This window comes from Mastomys coucha, unplaced genomic scaffold, assembly GCF_008632895.1.
Source record: "Mastomys coucha isolate ucsf_1 unplaced genomic scaffold, UCSF_Mcou_1 pScaffold9, whole genome shotgun sequence".
NCBI lineage: Eukaryota > Metazoa > Chordata > Mammalia > Rodentia > Muridae > Mastomys > Mastomys coucha.
The window spans coordinates 60,013,273-60,032,621 of NW_022196915.1; the positions used below are offsets into that span (position 1 = coordinate 60,013,273).

General features: G+C 38.7%; 1 protein-coding gene across 1 annotated transcript in view; it reads left to right on the forward strand.

The window, feature by feature from the left end:
• Positions 1 to 19,349, forward strand: part of Sucla2 (succinate-CoA ligase ADP-forming beta subunit) — a 47,811-nt gene that overhangs the window by 7,306 nt on the left and 21,156 nt on the right. The window contains exons 2-6 of the mRNA XM_031361299.1: positions 64 to 244; positions 5,447 to 5,546; positions 5,676 to 5,838; positions 16,080 to 16,208; positions 18,024 to 18,162. Of these exons, the coding sequence (XP_031217159.1) occupies positions 64 to 244; positions 5,447 to 5,546; positions 5,676 to 5,838; positions 16,080 to 16,208; positions 18,024 to 18,162 (712 nt within the window). The remainder of the gene's footprint in view (positions 1 to 63; positions 245 to 5,446; positions 5,547 to 5,675; positions 5,839 to 16,079; positions 16,209 to 18,023; positions 18,163 to 19,349) is intronic.

Genomic DNA, 19,349 nt, shown 5'->3' on the forward strand with positions numbered 1-19,349 from the left:
CCCAATAACAAAAAGACAAAAACCTACCACTGTCATACTCAAATATGTCTCCAATTTTTTTAGGTTCTGGGAAATTCTGGATTGTTTAACAAGCATGGACTCCAAATTCAGCAGCAGCAGCAAAGGAATCTTTCACTGCATGAATACTTGAGTATGGAATTACTACAGGAAGCAGGTGTCTCTGTTCCTAAAGGCTTCGTGGCAAAATCATCAGATGAAGCTTACGCAATTGCCAAAAAATTAGGTACTTTAAAAACACCTTAGTCACCTTGACACAGAGACTTCTATAAGATGAGAACTTTTAGCTTGATGACTTTTGACATTTATATATTTTGGGGGGTAGGTTCTCACATTGCCAAGGGTGACTTTGAACTCAGACTTTCCTGTCTTTACCTCCTAGAAAGCATGGATTAGGTGTGGGCCACCGCATTTGACTTGGCTTGTTTTTGAGAAGGTAGAATTTTATAATTGTTGAGACTTTACGGTTATTATAAGATGATATTGAGCGGTACTGTTAGTGACTTAGGAATCATTTATATTGGTGCTAGGATGCTGAAGCCCTCCTTTTAGCGAGAACAGACTTAAGGGGAAAATTAGTCTTTGTAGCTTAAAGGATGCTGCTGGCTGTAATGAATTTGTTTTGTGTGTTCATTTATTTATTTTTGTTTTGTTTTAGAAAAATTCTAAAGGGAAATCTTAGCTGTTAATGTGTGGTGTGGAAAGGGTGGGGCTTACTTTCTTGACCCCAGTGGATGCAAGAGAATGAAGAAGGTGGCCTCTAGACTAAGCTCCCTGCTGTGTCTTTATTTGTTCACTGATACATCCCAAAGGCTTAGAAAGATACCTGACAACTAGGTAATCAATACATATAAGTGTTTGTTAAACGAGTTCAGGAGTTGCAAAAATTTGCTGGTACATTATCTCAGTTTTTTAATTTTAATTTTTTAAAAAAATTTTATGTGCATTGGTATTTTGACTGCATGTATGAGGGTGTCAGAGCCCCAGAACTGAAGTCATAGACAGTTGTGAGCTGTCATGGGTGCTGGGAATTAAATGCAGGTCCCTTGGAAGAGCAGCCAGTGCTCTTAACTGCTGAACCATCTTTCCAACCCCAGTAGTACATTTATTTATTGAAAGAATCCTTAGTAACTTTCATTAATTTGAGCTTGTAGGAGTATTGTAAACCGTTTTTGATTTTAGGAAATAAACATAAATTTACATTTTTAAAAGATTTAGTATGAAAACAGTGAAATGATGTAGTGGCTGTCCACTCTGTTTTCTGTATAGTAGTATTTGAAATCGTGCCTGTTTTTATGTAGGTAAATAGGCAGTTTTGATTACTGTGACTTTAAATATGTTTTGGTGAACTTTGTGTTTATTAATGTTGCACACAAAATTTAAGAAATGTTTAAAATTTCATTTACCTTAGCTGTAAATATAGTTTTCTTTAAAAATGAGAATATTCCTAGGTAAGCTATTTTGAATGAGATGACCATTGTCTTCTTGACTTGAGAGTATGATGTTATTTACAGTTTTTATTGTTATTATAATAAAAAATTCAGATTATTCAATGGAAGTTTTGTGGAATACTAATTTCAGTGAAATGCCTGTTAATTAATGCAGTGGGATTTGAGTTTATATATGTTCCATGGTAACAGATCCTAACTTATTTATTAATAAAGTCAGAAAAACTGTCTCTATTTCCAAATTATTATTTTTTCCACTTAGTTTTTTTTCCTTGAAAAAATAATTGAAAAGCTTTTTAAAAAAATGATAATTATTTTGTTATTTTGTATTCTGGAAATGTCTGTGGATTAGGACTCATAGGTCTGTAAAGGGCAGCTGGGGCTCTGACTTTTTAAAAGATGTTTGTTTTAAAACAGTGATTTGTATGTAGTGTACTGGCCTGTGTGAGTACGTGTGCACCACATGTATGTGGTGCCCACAGAGCCCAGAAGAGACTGGATCCACTGGGACTGGAGTTACAGGTCATTGTACAGCTGCTGCCGCCTGATGTGGGTCCTCTGTAAGAGCAGTGATTGCTCTTAACCACCAGGTTCTCTCACCAGCCTTGGGAGCCCTGATTTTGAGCCTGTGGACCAGAGGTCTTATGCATTGAGAACGTTTGTTAGAAAATACTGAAAAGATGAAGGCACATTGTCAGTCTGTCATAGAGGACGGCACTGGAAGCCCTGAGAGGAAAGTCAGGCTCTCTTTTCACTGTTGTATCTGAACCTTCTATGTGCTGTCTGCCACGGAAGGAATTTGTTGCATGAACTAAAGGAGTAGATTGAACTGTTTTAATCATTTATCCTCTTACTTAATTTTCTAATTCTTTTTCCCTTCTGTACATCTTGGTATGTAAATGAGTACTTCTAAAATACTAGAAAATCGGGAGTTTTGGCAGATGACCAGGGAGAGCTAGAAAGAATGAGAGTTTTGTTTTAGTTTGGGCACTACCTGTCTTCTGGTCCCGGAGGCTACTTGTTGATAAAGGAAATTGTTGGCTTTTTAAGTTAACGGTTAAACTACCTTTAATAACCTTACTACTAGTTTCATGCACTGGTGAATGGTGGAGTCTGACTTACTGTGGGAATGGTCTTTTCAAAATAAGGCACTCATGAGCTTCTAGTATTTTCAGTTCTGAGTCTTTCAAGAGCAATAGAAAATAGTCTAGATTATGAGAATTCTGATTTTTATGAGAATTCAAGATTTTTTAATATGTCCCTTTTTCAACATTCAGCAAGATGTGTCTTGGGAACTCTTGCAGCAGCTTTTAACTATCTATGACATAGCTAAGGTTCAGCTGCCTGGAGCTTCATTCTAGTGGGGAAGCCACGCCACAAGTGACATGCAGAAGAAAAGAATGTATTATTTTAGAAGTTGATGAATCTCTGGTGGAAAAGTAGGTCAGAGAAGGGAAATGGGTCAGAGGTGCACAGATTGCATTCTTAGCGGGGCTTGTCAGCAGAGGGAAGCCTAAGGGGCCACGTGAGTCTTAGAAACAGTACTGGACAGCTAGGGTTAGGGTGAGCCCGATGGCCAGAGGAGAGGAGTGTAGCTGGAGGGCAGTGAGGCGCAGGAGCTAAAAGGGCACTGTCTAGGCTCTAGGGCTCTGTAGGCTGTTGTAGATACTGTGGCTTTTACTCTGGCTAAAATGGGTGTTTGAAGTAGTTAAGTAGAGTATCATCTCATTGATTACTTCTTTAAGTATTCCAGCATCCAGGTGAGAAGGATGGTGGCCAGGGCAGGTGCCCAGCTGGAGGTAAGGAGTGGCCAGTTCTATAGCTGGGGGAGTGGGAGTGTTGTCTTTGTTCTTAAACACCATCTTGACTAACTTCAGGATCAAGTTCTGACTCAGGTAGTAAACATTTCTAGTGTAGGCTAATTTACAGCATTTTGTAAGTGCTCTTCTGTTAATCCTACATGCTATAGTTCTGCTCTTGTTTGTTTGCTTTGTTTTTGTTTGTTTGTTTTTTTTTGAGACTAAGTTTCTCTGTATCCCTGGCTGTGCTGGAACTCACTCTGTAGACCTGCGTCTGCCTCCTAAGTGCTGGGATTAAAGTCGTACCCCACAATACCCAGCTTAGTTCACTTCTGATTTGATCACCAAAAGCATTGATTATCTCAGTGATTAGTTATTTATTCTGCTTTGTGCATTGGAAATGACTTTTTCTCATAGTACAGTGCCCATCTTCAGTTTGCTCAAATATGTAATTATAAGGTAGTGGTCACAAAGAGAGGACTTTGTGCTTGAAGTATAGCAAATAGCATGAGGCCCTGTATTCTTTTCTATAATATGGTAAATGATGCTACACTGCTGGGTGGTTAAAATGTTATGAGAGGCAGAATGAAGAGGATCAGAAGTTATGCATGTCTTTGTGACAAGAGAATACTTTTTTAAGGGGAATACCTTTTAACAGTGAGTAAAATCTAGATTAAGTATCCAGTTTGCTAGGTTTGGGCAGAAATACTCCTGTGTGGGTGCATGTGAGGTCAAAGGTCAGTATTGAATATCTTCCTTTATTGCTGTCTTTTTTTGTGTGAGTGTATCTGTGTGTGTGTGTGTGTGTGTGTGTTTGTGTGTTTTGTATAATGTATGTGAGGTATGGGTATGCTTGTGCCATGTGCTGTGTATGTGCATGCATATGTATTGTAAGGTGTATGTGAGAGTCAGACATGATTGTGCCATGCTGTGTGCATTGTGTGTGTGTGTGTGTGTGTGTGTGTATAAACCAGAAGGCAATCTTTTATTTTTCTCCTGTAGGTCCCAGGGTTTGCCTTAGGTCCCTAGGCTTGTGTGACAGATGTTTTTGCCTGCTGAGGATCTTGTCAGTCCTCCACGTTGTTTTTGAGAACAGTCACCTACTGAACACAGACTTAGTTTCAGCAAGGTTGGCTGGTTAGGAAGCTCCAGGGTTTTACCTGTGTCTATATATAGTTGTGCACCTGTGCCTGATGTGGGTGCTCAGGCTCTGAACTCAGGTCTTCATGCTTACACATCAAGCACTTTACCCATTGAGCCATCTCCCCTGCCCCAAGTTTGCCAGTTTTGTACAGTAAATTAGAAAGGGAAGGGGAATATATATTGTATAATATGCTGATTTATAAGCTATATGAGTGACTTTTAAACACAGTATTTGGGAATTCTTTTATATGTCTAGCTTCCTGACTCTTGGTAAGTATTCTTCATAATGTCCCTGCTCAATGGTGTGCCATAACAGCATTTGTTGTTATTGGAGGGAATAAGGCGTTATCAATATCAATCCAATCAGTCTAGTTACTGGAATAATTTCAAGCATAGCTTTATCCCAAGTCCCGAGTCCTGCTTGAAGTAGTACTTGTGACTCAACAGTTGCCTGACACAAATTTACATTTGAATAGAGAGACTGGGAAGTGTGTGTGTGTGTGTATGTGTGTGTGTATGCATGTATGTATGGGTGTTTTTGTCTCCATATATCTTATGTGTTCCTAGTGCCTGTGTAGGTCAGAAGAAGGCATTGAAGAATCACCCGGTATTGGAGTTACAGATGGTTGTGAGTCACCATGTGGGTGCTGGGAACTGAGCCTGGTTCCACTGGAAGAGCAATTAGAGATCTTAACCATTGAGCCATCTCTCCTTAAAACTTTCTGGGAAGTTTTAAGAAAACATTTTAGTCTTAATATTGTGTTTTTAATATCTTCCAAAGCACTAGTCTAAGAATTGCTAAAATATTTTCAGTATACTATTTCAGAAATGATCTAAAATAAGTGCTTAATCTTTTAAAGGGAAAGACCTTTTATATGGTGAATGTTTACTTTTCAAATCTAGAAAATCTATGTACATGGAATGCCTTAGTCTTAGACATTGTGGTAATGGGACTTCATTTAATAATGCTTGTTAAATTGAATACTGTCTTACATGTAACTCCCTGCTTTCTGTGTAATACAAGTATTTTTCTTCTAGGGTCAAAGGATGTTGTGATAAAGGCACAGGTTTTAGCTGGCGGCAGAGGAAAAGGGACGTTTACAAGTGGCCTCAAAGGAGGAGTAAAGATCGTTTTCTCGTAAGTCATAGTTTCTTAAAGAAAAAAGTATTTAATTATCAGATTGTTGAAAACACTGAGCTTTAGCCGTGGTGTAGATTTTTCTCCATTGGAGAACAGAAGAATTTGAATTTTTTTTTCTTATTGTAGTCCAGAAGAAGCAAAAGCTGTTTCCTCACAGATGATTGGGCAGAAATTGATTACCAAGCAAACTGGAGCAAAGGGCAGAATATGCAATCAAGTTTTGGTCTGTGAGCGAAAGTATCCCAGGAGAGAATACTACTTTGCAATAACAATGGAGAGGTCATTTCAAGTGAGTACTTGTAGACAGGACACATCAGAATTTACATATGACTTTCAGTTTCAGAGGTTGAACAGTGTTTACATGAGGAATAAGACGTATTATCCATTACTCACAGGGTATTTGTCAGGTTTGAAAAGTAATATGGTAGAGTGTGACACGTAATATAATTTTTAAAAAGCTATAGGGAAATTCCACTGTAATACGTCTCATGGGTTTTTTGAGTGATTAATTATTTCGATATACCTTAAATCTGTGGAGATCATATTTAGGTTAATGGACAGAGAAAATTAGTTTCTTGTGTTGCAAAGTAGTCTTACCAAAGAAGAAAGAATAAACCAAAAATGGCATCTTGTCCTTTTTCTACTTGTAGTTTATTTTATTTTACTGTTTGTTTTGTTTTGTTTGTTTTTCTGTTTAGTAGGTTATTGGTATGAGTGGAAGGTGATGTCAAGTATAAATGATGTAGTTGTAAGGGAACAAGGAGCTTTAGTCCTGCTTTCTTCTCATGGAACCAAAATGTTAGCATTGGACATAAGCGTCCTCTTCAGTACAGACCCGATGTCCTGGAGACACAGTACATAGAGGGCTGCTTGGGATGCTCACTAGCTCTTCGTTTGAAGCAAACTATGCATGTTTAGAAGTCCTGGTAAAGATTGCTATAGGAAATTATTATTGTGTGCTTTAGAGTAACAAAGTTTAAGGATCATAAGGTAGTTTTCTATATAACAGCTTCCAAAAAGCAGTATTTTTCTATATTGTGATACTTTCCCTTCTACAGTTAAAATCTTCAGTAATATTCAGTTAATAAAAGTATCTTATGATTTTTAATTTTTATTAAGAAGTATTTCTTGAGGTATAACACTAGGTGGTAGCAAAACCCCCCTCGGTATAATTTTTAAAAGCATTCCTCTTTTTCTGTATGGCATAGTTTACCTTTGTAAAGTATTTCAGAAATTATACCACAATAGTCTGAGCACAAACGTTTGCCAAAGTTGTGCTTCATGCATTTACTTGCTTTTTTTTTTAACACATTCTTTTCTCACTTGGTATACATGAGTACCTATCATCTTGTTAGTTATGTAAATGTATGGACAAACCCAGAGAGATTTTAGTTCTTTTTATTACTTTTACTTCATTAGTTGATGGGTGTGTGTGTCCATGTGTGGGTGTGTGCATGCACGCACAAGTGTACATGGGATACGTGTGCCCATGGGGCTATATGGAGATCAGCAAGCTCCCAGGACCCACCTGTCTCCACTTGCATTGGGTTATGGGGCTCCAGATTTCTTCCTTCTTTAAAAATGTGGTTTGTAACATTCTCACTCTGTAGTCCATGCTGGCATGCAGGGTCCTTTTGCCTCAGCTTCCTGGGTGCAAGGATTGTAACTTCTGCCCAGAAGAACTCATCTTGATTGTAGTGAATGTAGCAAATGGAGTATATATTATTTAAGATATGTATGGCACAGCATTTGGGAGAAAGATCAAATTTGAGTTTGTTTTAAAAACCTGAATATTCAGAGAAGCATTTAGGTCTTTATTACTAATGGAAACATGCTTTTATTTCAATTACAAAAGTAATGTATTTGTAATTATTCAGATTGAAAATACTATTAGTAGTGAAATCATTTGGCCAAAACCATGGTGCTCGTTTGTTTGAGGCAGTGCTTCCCTCTACATCCCAGGCTGGCAAGTGATAAGGCTCTTTTGTTATCTCGTTAGATTGGTAGAAAGTTGGTCATACTTTCTGGAGTATGACTGACTTTTGGGGAAATCCCATGGATAGGTCTGGTGAGCAAGCAGTCAGCAACTGATGATGCAGCTCAGTGCTCACACATGGTTAAGGCTGTACATTTAAAATCCAACCATACCAAAAGTCACTCAGCAAAAAAGCTAAAAAGCAAAGTCATTTTTGATTGAATTAAAGTAGTATACATGGCTAGGTGTAGGTGTAAATGCTTATAATCTCAGCACTGAGGAAACAGGCAGGAAGGCAGGAGACTCGAGTTGGAGGCTAATTGGGCTGTGTAGGAAGTGCCAGGCTTCCAGGGCTCCTTTTGTTACTATTACACTTTTGTTGGGGTTGCTCTGAGCTTTGGTACCAACACATGAGAATCCTTGGGCAGGCATGTCTGTGAGCTGGTGTGCCGGACTGACAGACATCACCTTACCCTCTCTAGCGCTTTGTGAGATATGACATTTGCTTACTGCCTTTTGGTATTGACTTTGCTCTGAGAAAACTGAATTCATCATATGGCCTTTGCTATTTTATTTTTCTAGGAAAACTTGACAGTATGCTGAACAAGTGCTTTTTCTGACTGTCAGGGTTTGGCTTTGCCTGAAGTAGATATGTAAAAGGTACTAAAGCAATTCCAACAATTTTTATTAAGTTTTTCTGAAGTAGATCTTTATCTTAAAGACTTTTTTTTAAAGATTTATTTATTTTATGTATGTGAGTACACTGTACACTGTCTTCAGACACACCAGAAGAGGGCATCAGACCCCATTATAGATGGTTGTGAGCCACCATGTGGTTGCTGGGAATTGAACTCAGGACCTCTGAAAGGGCAGTCAGTGCTTTTAACTGCTGAGCCATCTATCTAGCCCAATAGATCTTTATTTTATACTTTAAATTCAAACTTATTTTAAGGAAAGGATTCTTGAGGGACAAAGAACTTAGGTTTATGAAAGCAAAATAACGTTATTAGTGTAAATATATACTCATTCATTCATTTAGTTTTTCGAGACGGTTTCTCTGTGTAGCCCTGACTGTCCTGGAACTCACTCTGAACACCAGGCTGGCCTTGAACTCAGATTCACCAGCCTCTGCCTCCTGAGTGCTGGGACAAAAGGCAAGCGCCACCACACCTGACTTGGGCACACATCTGTGGGCTCCCTTCATCCTCTCTAGTTTGATAATTCCCCGGAACAATTTACAGAACTGTACTGAATGCTGTACTTAATGATTAGTACCAGTCACACGGCAGAAGTCACAAGCAGTCAGATGAAGAGACATACAGGGAAAGGCTGAGAGCTTCTTAGGTCTGAAACTTGAATTGTTCCCAGTAATGCCACATTAGGGATTTTCCTGTGTTGCTGTCTTCATTGTCTTCATGTCTCCTCTTCTCCCATCAAGCTGTCTGACAATGTGCAGAATGTTGACAACCAGAAGGGGTCTCCCCAGGTTTCTGGAATCTAGAGGGTTTCTTACTTTTAGAAATTTAAAATTATTGTCAAATCAAATGACTCAAGTTTACCATCTATGGATGCATGCATATGTATCTAAGGTTGTTTCTTGGACACTGATTTCTGGCATTGCCATTTTTGAGTCAAAGTCTAGACTAGCCTTGAACTTGTTATGTAAAGTGGGTTTTTTAGAATTTAGGGTGATCTTCCTGCCTTAGCTGTAGAGTTCTGGTATTATAAGCTTGTGCCAACTCAAACAGCTAGATTGTACAACTTTTTATCGTGCAAAATTAAAACTGTTTATTGAACACTTCACTTTTCTCTTAACTAGGTGATGGCTACCATTCTTTTTCAGAGTTTGGCTATTTAGATGCCTGTATAAATATAACATTTGCATTTTTATGACTGGCTTATTTCATTTTTCAAATGTCTTCATCTATGATAGATAATATATGACAATACTTTCTTTTCTTTCCTTTTCCATCCCTTCCTCTCTTCCTCCCTCCCTCTCTCCTTTTCAGTTCTTTTGAGTATATACAAGCAAGATTACTAGATCATATGCCAGTACCCTACTTTGGATGATTTCTCTGTTTTTCATCAATTGGTGCAGGGCTCCTGTTCTTTTATTTCCTTGCCAATACTTATTTCCTAATTTTTTGATAGTGGCTTTTCTAAAGGATGTAAAATGATACCTTACTGTGAGTTATCAAATTTTTAAAATTACATTTACTATCATTTGTGTGTGTGTGTGTGTGTGTGTGTGTGTGTGTGTGTGTGTATGCACATCCATGCTTGCCTATCTTCCTTCCACCTTGTAAATACTGAGATTTGAACTTGGGTTGTCAGACTTGGTTGTGCATGTCTTTACCTAGTGTGAGAATCATGCAGGACCCTCATTGGGGTTCTGATTTATTTTTCTGTAAAAATTAATGTCACTGAGTCTTCTTATATGCTTGTTGTCCATATGTGTATCTTTTTAGAGAAATGCGTATTCAGTACTTTGCCCATATTTTAATTTGCAAGTATCTTGTATTCTGTAGGTTGTTTTCATTTTGTCTGACTGTTTCCTTTGATGTGCAGACGTTTTCAAGTTTAATACAATCCCACTTGTTACAGCCTTTGTTTTTTATGTTTTTGGTATGATTTATAAGAAATCATTGTCACATTCATATCATAAAACTTTCCTCTGTATTTTGTTCCAGGGCATATTGCTAGGGTCTTCAATTTTTTTTTTATAGTTTCGGGACATATGTTTACGTCTTCAATTCATTTTGAATTAATTTTTCTCTCTGACTTAAGGTAAAGATCCAATTTTATTCTTCTGTATCTAAATATTTCCTTCCCATTACATTTAAAAAAGACAGCATCATTTACCCTTTGTGTATCCTGGCTATTGCTGCCATCATGTGCTTATATGTATGTGTGAGAGATTGTTTGGGCCTGCTATACCATTCCATTGGTCTTTATGGCAAGTATCATACTATCTTTTTTGAGACAGGGTCTATTTATGTAGCTTAGGCTGGACTCAGCTTCTGTTCTCCTGCCTCAGGCTCCCAAATGCTATGATTTCAGGCATGTGCTTCCATACTTGGCTTCATACTCTTTTGATCATTAGAGTTTTGTGGTAAAATTTTGAAATCAGGAAAGATGAGGTCCCCAACCTTTTATTTCTCAAGACTGTTTTGCCCATTATGACTGAGATTGCAAATGAATTTAAAGGTGGAGGAAGAAAAGGAGGAAGACGAAGAGGAGCAGGAAGAGGAGGAAAAAAAAGACCCTAGGTATTAGTGTTTTAATAGGAATTTCATTCAGCCTGTGGGTTGCTTGGGTTAGTAGGAACATTTGTACTTCATCACACTTCTTGGGCCAGTATCTTTCCATATTTTGTATGTCTTCAGTTTCTTTCAGCAATGTTTTATAGCTTTTAATGTATAAAACTCTTTGGTTATGTTTAGTGTTATATATGTTGTTCAGTTTGGTGCTATTACAGATGGACTTGTTGCCTTTTCAGGTTGTTTATTTTCGTATATTGAAATAAAACAGATTTTTTTTTTGCCTGCTAATTTTGTATCAAATTTTGCTAAAGTTATTCTAATTTTGTATGTGTGTGCAATTCTTGGGTTTTCTGTGTGTATGATCATCTTATCTCTATAGAGGTAATTTTATTTTCAATTTTCATTTTTGGGTGCTTTTCTCCCTTCTCTTTTATTACCTGGTTGTAAGACAGGTAAAGACAATAGGCAGATACTCCTTAAAGTGTTACCTAGTGAAAGCATGTCTTCAAAGGCAGAGATGTGTCCCAGCTAGGAGCTCCTCATGACTACTACATGTTAAAAGCTAGTAAGGTTCAAGAATGACAAAGATAAGGGGGAGTTTTTACCAAGGAAACTTTCTTCTCAAAAATCACAAAGGCCTTCAGTAACCTGCAGTATCACCTCAGGTGCCAATGAAATCTGTAAAAGAAAAGCATTTACTTGTAGTGGATTAAAAAGTCACTAATTCTGGAGGCCACACAGATGAGCAGTCTTTTATCAGCTTCCAGGAGCTGATAATGGCAAGAAGCATGGCAGCATTCAAGCGGACATGATGCTGGAGCTGAGAGTTCATCCAGTTGAAGGAGACTGGGTGTAGCTTGAGCACAGGGGACTTCAAAGCCCGCCCCACAGTGACACACTTCCTCCACAAGGCCACACCTCTACTCTTAGGGCCAAGCATTCACACACTTGAGTCTATAGAGGCCATACATATTCACACCAACACAGCATTCATATGTATCTGGGTAGGTGTGTGCTTGAGTGCCCATGTGTGGATGCATGCGCTAGTTCACTTCAGGTCAGACAGACCGTACATACAGAGGTTAGAGGACAACTTCTAGGGAGTTATTTCTTTCCTTAAATCATATGGGTTCTGGGGATTGAAGTTTGGTTGACAGGCCTGGCAGCAAGCAGTTTTACCATCTGAGTCACCTCACTGGCCTCATAAGCAGTCCTTCATGTAGGCATTATGATTTAGAAAGGATCTGGTTTTGTTGCCCATCGGTAAGTTTTTCTTGTCCCAGACTTGTGCTTTATTGCTGACTCAAACACTTGAAGAACAAACTGATACCAGGTGTTTGATTGGAGTTCTTTTCTCTTTACCTGGATAGAAATTTTGAGTAGGCTTGGAGAAGCTTTTCTAGAGTTGGTAGTCCCTAGTCCTTGAGCGTTCAAGGGCCTAGAGCTGTATTTTACAACCTAGAGGATTATATCTCCAAGTACTGAGTACTTAGGGCTTGCATCAGGCTTTAGAAGCCAGAAACTTAAGGCTGTGTTTAGTTTGGGTGCTTATTGCTTTGGGCTTTAACTGCTAATGGCCTCAGTACTTGGTGGCTACTGTAGTCCTTGGCTCCCCGCTGCATTAAGTGGTATGACCGGCAGCTGCAGGCATGCCTACTAGTGTTAAAGCTCCTGAAAGGGTCGGAGTTGTGACCCTCTTTTCTATAGTAGCTAGTGTTACACTTCTTGGATTTAGTGTGTCATGATTCTTAACCCTGACAGCCTGGCAGCTTCCTGGGACTGCTCTGGTGTCTGGGCCCACAGTTTCTGTCTCTTCCATCCTTCTTTACCTTTGGCTTGCTGGTTTCTTCACCTTCTGTCTACTTTTCCTGGGTTTCGTTGTTTGTGCCATCATTTGCTATGTTTTCTGTTTCTGCTGATTTTGTTGTTGTTGTTATTTGAATTGCTCTTCCTTCCCATTTAGTACACTTGAGAGTTTGTTAATGTTCATCTTTTTAACTGTCCAATTCTTAGTTTTTTAAATTTTTCCCAGTGTTCTAAAATCACTGTCACACTGTAACTAAATGGCTGTCTTATATTTTAGAATGTTGCTGTTGGTAAAGTTTTATCTGGATGTTTAGAGCAGCCTTTGTCTGAGGCATTCTGACTGCTGCCTCTTCCTCTTTAGCTGGAAGCAGTTAAAAGCATTCTGCACCTTAAAATTTCTAACAGCAGTCACCTCTGAGAGAGGGGATTGAGGACTAGGAGGTAGACAGATTACCTGATAGGCAGAAAGATAGGCAAACAGGCTGTGCCAGGTAAAATAAAGATAGTGAATTTCCAAGATGGCTCCCTCCTGGTTCTCCTGACAGAGACAAAAGCTAGCAGCTTAAAACTAAGGCCTTGTGTGCTTTTCTCTTGCCAATAGGACCCCTGCTGATGGACTGGCTCAACAAGTCCAAGGCCAGATTACACAACAGTTGTGGGCTAATTAGCCATCCTATCCTTAAGCCTGACTACCTTAAAGTAGAGGGTAGAGCCTACAGAGCCTTTACAGCTGGTAAAACCTCCCAGCTTTCAAAAAGAAACTGCTTTGTCAAGGCCTTTTCTTGCTGTGGCTACTATGTATGTGTTTCCTTACCTTCAGCAAAAAACCTTTCTTCAATTGTAATCATCCTCATCAGCATCAGCATCATTATCATTATCCCTATTCTTTTAGTTCATCTAACTTTTACTAGTTACTTTTCTTTTTTTTGGTTCCTTGTGATATAAATCACATCCTGAGCTGGTGCCTTTTCTCTGTCTAAGTGAGCCCTGTGTGCCAGTCTGTGACTAGAGCACTAGTTTTCTGGTACGTCACAGCCTTTGAGCTCATTTCTTGTCTCTGTGGCCACGGGTAGCTAGTCTGCTGGTTTTCTAGCTGTATTTGTATTAGAAATGAATTAGCACCCTGGACAACACCCTGAATTGCCAGAATATTGACATACGTGTCACCTTTCTACTCCTTGGGGCAAAGGCTGTTTCCCCCTTTAGTCCCAAACTGAATTGGGGTGGGGTGGGTGTGCATCTGATGCAGATGAAGTGAAATGGCTTTTCTTAGCAGTTAGTACACGTGCTGTTAGTGTTAACTGTTTCTGGGTGCAGTGACTCCTTGGTTGGATTCTTGAATTGTCACACCTTTTCAGCTGCATATTGGTGCTAGAACTTGATGCTTGTTGGAGGTGGCAGGTGAGGTTTTGGTAATCTTGCACTACCATCTAGAGGTTTTTTTGGGACTTTATTGTTGAAGGAATGACTAAATTATTATCTCTGCAATTGACTAAATTTTTAAATCTTTGTCTTCCACATGGTGTTATCAGCTCAAAGCTGTGACCCTCTGCTCAGCTGATTGAGTGATGTACCATGGCCTTTGGCCAACTGATTCGGTTGTCACACGACCATGGCAGCACTTACAAAAGAAAATATTTAATTGGGGCTGGTTTACAGTTTAAGAGATTTAGTCCATTATCATGGTGGGAGACATGGCAGTGTACAAACAGACATGGTGCTGGAGAAGGAGCAAGAAGTTCTACATCTTGATCTGCAAGCAACTATGAGTCACACTGGGTGTAAACTTGAACATAGGAGACCTCAAAGCCCATCCTCACAGTGACACACTTCCTCCAACGAGGCCACACCTACTGCTGATAGTGCCACTCCTGGTGGGCCAAACATTCAAACATTTGAGTCTGTGGGGGCCATATACATTCAAACCACCACACTCAGCATAAACTGGGGTTCGGGACCTCTGAGTCCTTCCTGGACCATAAAGATGACTGAAGACTTAAGTTACTTATTATACTGGAACAAAGTCCAGCTAGATAATTCATTACCACATATATTAAAATCTAACCACATGATAAAAAATAAATTTTTATTTAAATATGAGTTAACTCTTAAAAAATAGATTTCTTTTAGTTATTGCTTTAAGTATTTTAAGAATTGTATTTTCCAGTAAGGGGGACTAAACCATTATTTCAGGTTACATTTTATGTTTGTTACTGAAATACAATAATGGCATAAAAATACAGTGGCTTGTTTTTTAAAATGTCACTGAAACCGGGCAGTGGTGGCGCACACCTTTAATCCTAGCACTTGAGAGGCAGAGGCAGGCGGATTTCTGAGTTCCAGGCCAGCCTGGTCTACAGAGTAAGTTCCAGGATAGCCAAGGCTATACAGAGAAACCCTGTCTCGAAAAACAATAACAACAACAAAAAAAATGCCACTGATACTGGAGTGATAGGTGGCCGTTGGTGGTTGGAAGTGAAACTTCTTAGGTCCTTTGAAGAGCAGCCATCTTAGCCACTCAGTCAGTTCTCTAGCTCTGATCTGTATTTTCTTATTCATTATATTAACATTTCCTCTAGGCCCCGCCCAAGAGTTGCCTAGCATCTCCACCCACCAGTAAAAGCCAATAGCTCTTCCCCCACCCTCCAGTGTCCTTGGCTAGCCTCTTCCTCCCTTCCTCTCTCCCTTCTCTTTCTGTACTTCTCTGTTCTCCTTTCTCTGCTTCTACCCCCTTTTCCAGATCCCCTTCCCTTCCTGTGGATAAGCCTTCTTTATGTTAGGTCTGACACGTGGCTTGACTGTTCAGTAGAACACCTTGGCCGGCTGCTGAGCTGCTCCTTCCTACTACATTACACCGTCGTCTTATAAAACACAACACATTAATACGATTTTACTATTTTTATACGCCACTAGATTAGATCTAGTCATACCAGATTAGCAAATCTACAAGATGTTTGTTTTGTAATTTTATTGAATTTTGGAGGAACTAAAAGTTCATAATTTAACTATTTGTACATAAGCCTTATTTTCTTACAGTGTGTGTGGCATTAGCCAGGGCTGTTTTTGTAAGGTGGTTTGTTTTGTTTTCTTGCAAGAAGACTAGTAGCTCAGAAAACCAGCAAACTTTTCCTTAGATGGTTTCTTGTTTTCACTTTAAGCAGTACTTTAATGTCTCTTTAGTTTTATGTGTAAAAATGCATAGGTTATATTTTATTTATTTATGTTTACTTATTTGGTATAGATATGTGTATTTTATCTTTTACCCTTGCAGGCAAGATGTTTCCTTTATTTTCTGTTTCTGCTTCTTTTCTGTTTTTCAGTTAAACATTTATAGTGGTTACTTATTAGAGATATGTTATATTGTCAAAGAAAATTGAAAATATGATGTGGGAGCTGTAGATGCCCAAATCTGACAATGCACAGATTAATAAAGCCATAGTGAGTCTAAAATAAAATTTGATGCTTTGTCTCCTCCTTCCCTTGTAGGGTCCTGTGTTGATAGGAAGTGCACAAGGTGGTGTTAACATTGAAGATGTTGCTGCTGAGAATCCTGAAGCCATTGTAAAGGAACCTATTGATATAGTTGAAGGCATCAAAAAGGAACAAGCTGTGACAGTATGTTACGTTCTGAAACATCTTTAGTTTTTAATTAGATAATTATAATACTTAAGATAGTTAACTTTGTAAAGTACTAATTTAAGACAGTTTAATTTCTTATTTAAAATTGCAATGTTTGAAAGCATTTACAGTATTTTTAAGATTTTGAAAGTGTCTACAGTAGTTTTCTTGAGGAATTCCGTGTTTCTTTAAAAGACAGGAATGCTTTTATGTAGGTCACTTGCCGTTGCTGGATCCAGTACCATTGACCACGAGTCCTTAAGGTCAGCGTATGTCCAGTCATTCTTAGTAGTACCCGAAGTTTCTCATCATTGTAGAAGTTGTCTGAGTCGAGATCTGTAGGAGGTCCTTCACTGTGACTAGTTAATATGTCCCACACCAATTTTTCTAATGTATAGGTCCCCCTTTTCTTACTTTTTAATTTGTTTATTTATCGAAGAATCAGGGCTGATTAGCAATCATTGCTTTTCATAGTCTTGAGTTTTAAATCCTCATAGAGTCATTTTAAAGGTTCCCTGGCTCCCCTGTAAATTATCTATAGCGGCAGAGAGGCTGGCTGTCTAAAACATACATTCAGTAACATTTGCTATGGCTGCTGGCTTTCTGTCCTTTTTGTCCTTTCTTCTGTCTAGCTTCTGCTCCTTCCAAACAGAATTGCAGATTTAATACTGTGTGTCTGAGTATCGCTTGATATTATTTCTAATGATGCTGTTGAATTAAATTATTTGGTTTATGTGCAAAAGTAAGCTACATTGTTTGCTGTGGATATAAGCATAGGTTTATCAGTTGCTGTGAGAAAACATTGTAAAAATAAGCTTAGTTACTGAAGTCTAGCAGCAGTCTGTGACTGATGTAAGGCTCACAGGGCAGGGGGTTTCTTTAGTGAGACCCGTGGCTGAAACAGATGAGTAGAATAAATATGCAAGAAGCACACATGATTTATTACAAATTATATGAGAGTGATGACAAGAGAGCGAGTTTCAGATGAGGAAGCAAGTATTTGATTCGTGAGAGCTAGGCGTCTCTCAGTGCTTGCCAATGGCATGGTAAATTGGTGAAAATCATTTTGCAGTTACCAAATATTTAAGTCTATACAAAAAAATCTTTATGGTGAAATAGCACTCATTATTGTATTATTATTTTTTTATTTATGAAAGATTTTCAGTCAAACATTCTATTTTTGTTGGTCAGTGACTTTTTTTTTTTTTTGCTATTAGGCTCTTTATATGAATCATATTCACCTTCAAAGGATTTAAGATTTTTCTGCTCCTGATGTTTTGAATGGCTGAGACAGTGTCCTTTGACTTCCTCTCTATTAGTCCAATAGATATGCCTTGCAGTACCTTAAAGGCAAAGTAGGGTACTTTACTAACTCTGGTTAGTGTTTAGACCATTGAGATTATCAACCTTTTTAGATATCATTTTAATAAAATTTAAGTCTCTTTTTTTATCTGTATTGTTCCAGGTTTTAGTCTATGTGCTGCCGAAGCAAGCACATATGTCTCTTTTTCAGTTTTGGTTGACTGTAAGCTTAGATAGAGGCAGCGAGGAAGCTATGAAGAGAACACTGGGCCTGAGAGCTAGGCTAATAATGGCTAGCACTTGACCTCTGAATCGTTTTCTGATGTGTAAAATGGGTATACCTGGTAAGATTTTGAAGCAAGTTTGTTGTTTCAGCCTTTAGTAGCTGCTCTTTCAGTGATTTAACTAGAGTTCTGGCTTGTCTTTGTAAATGATGAAGTTTTTATTTGTACTATTTTAATGTGATTAGACATATATAAGTTACCACTGAAAAAGACAAATTACTTTCAGCTTGCAAAGAAGATGGGATTTCCTTCTAACATTGTGGACTCTGCAGCAGAAAACATGATCAAGCTGTATAAACTTTTTCTGAAGTATGACGCAACTATGGTAGAAATAAACCCAATGGTAGAAGATTCTGACGGAAAGGGTAAGGTACCTTCTTCTGTCACATGATGCTGTGTGTCATCCGTTGTTCTTGTGTAGCAGTTCATCTTCTGATGAATATGAGCAAACACAAGAGCTATGCTGCCTTATATAGTGACCACCATTCTGTCACAATTGTCTGGTTGAATTAATAAAATGATTACAACTTGAAAATCCAAGTGAGCAGTCACTCACTCACATTCCAGGGGTTCAGTAGTCACCATAGTGGATTGGACAGAAGTGGAACATTTCCACCCAGGCAGAAGGTCTTGTGGGGCAACACTTGGTTGGAGAAATAAGGGTTATGGCAAGAGGTAGCCATGCTCTGGGAGAATTTGCCATCCAGGCCTCCATGTGATCCTCTCTGTGAAAAGATATGCTCAGACATGAAGTCATTTTAGAATTTGGAGCCAGTAGAGAAGGGTAGCTTGCTTGTCTTTTATTGCTGTGAAGAAACACCATAACCATGGCAACAGCTTACACAGTGGCCTCTCTAGGACTCCATGCAGGGACAAATCTGACACGTTTGGCCTCAGGGCCTTTCCTTAGAGAGAGATTCCATAACCCCTTTCTTCTCCTTGACTCTAAAGCCAGAACCATGTGGCTGAAGCTGCCAAGTCCTGCTGCTTACTTGGGCTGGAACATGGCCCTGTTCAGTTTCATCTTCACCAACTTTCTGTTTTCTATGGTTTCCTTCACTGCCTCAGGTTGCCTGTTCTGAATCTTACTCTGTAGATCAGGCCAACTTCAAACTCAAGATCTCCCCACCTTGGCCTCCTAAGTGCTGGGACTACAGGCATGTGCCACCAACACCTGGTCTAAGCTTTTTTAAAATTTCTTTTCACAAGTTAGACTCTTAGCTGGGTGGTATATTTTCCTGATGTCACTACTCCCTTTATTCCATTTTACATCAGGCTTAATCTGGTTATCTCCTTGAACACAGGATTTAGCTCCATTCTACTTCCTGACGCCTTTTTTTTTCACTCAAATAGTATATTTTGTGTTTTCCCTTGCTCAGCTTGTTCCTTTTTCTTATAGATTTGTGTAAAAGTGACCACTAATAATAGCACAATGGAGTCAATAGTGCTGTTTTGAGATTTCCTCTGCCAATGTAATTAATCCAAAACTCTTTTTTTTTATTTTAGATATTTTCTTTATTTACATGCGAATTTCTCCATTCCCAGTTTCCCC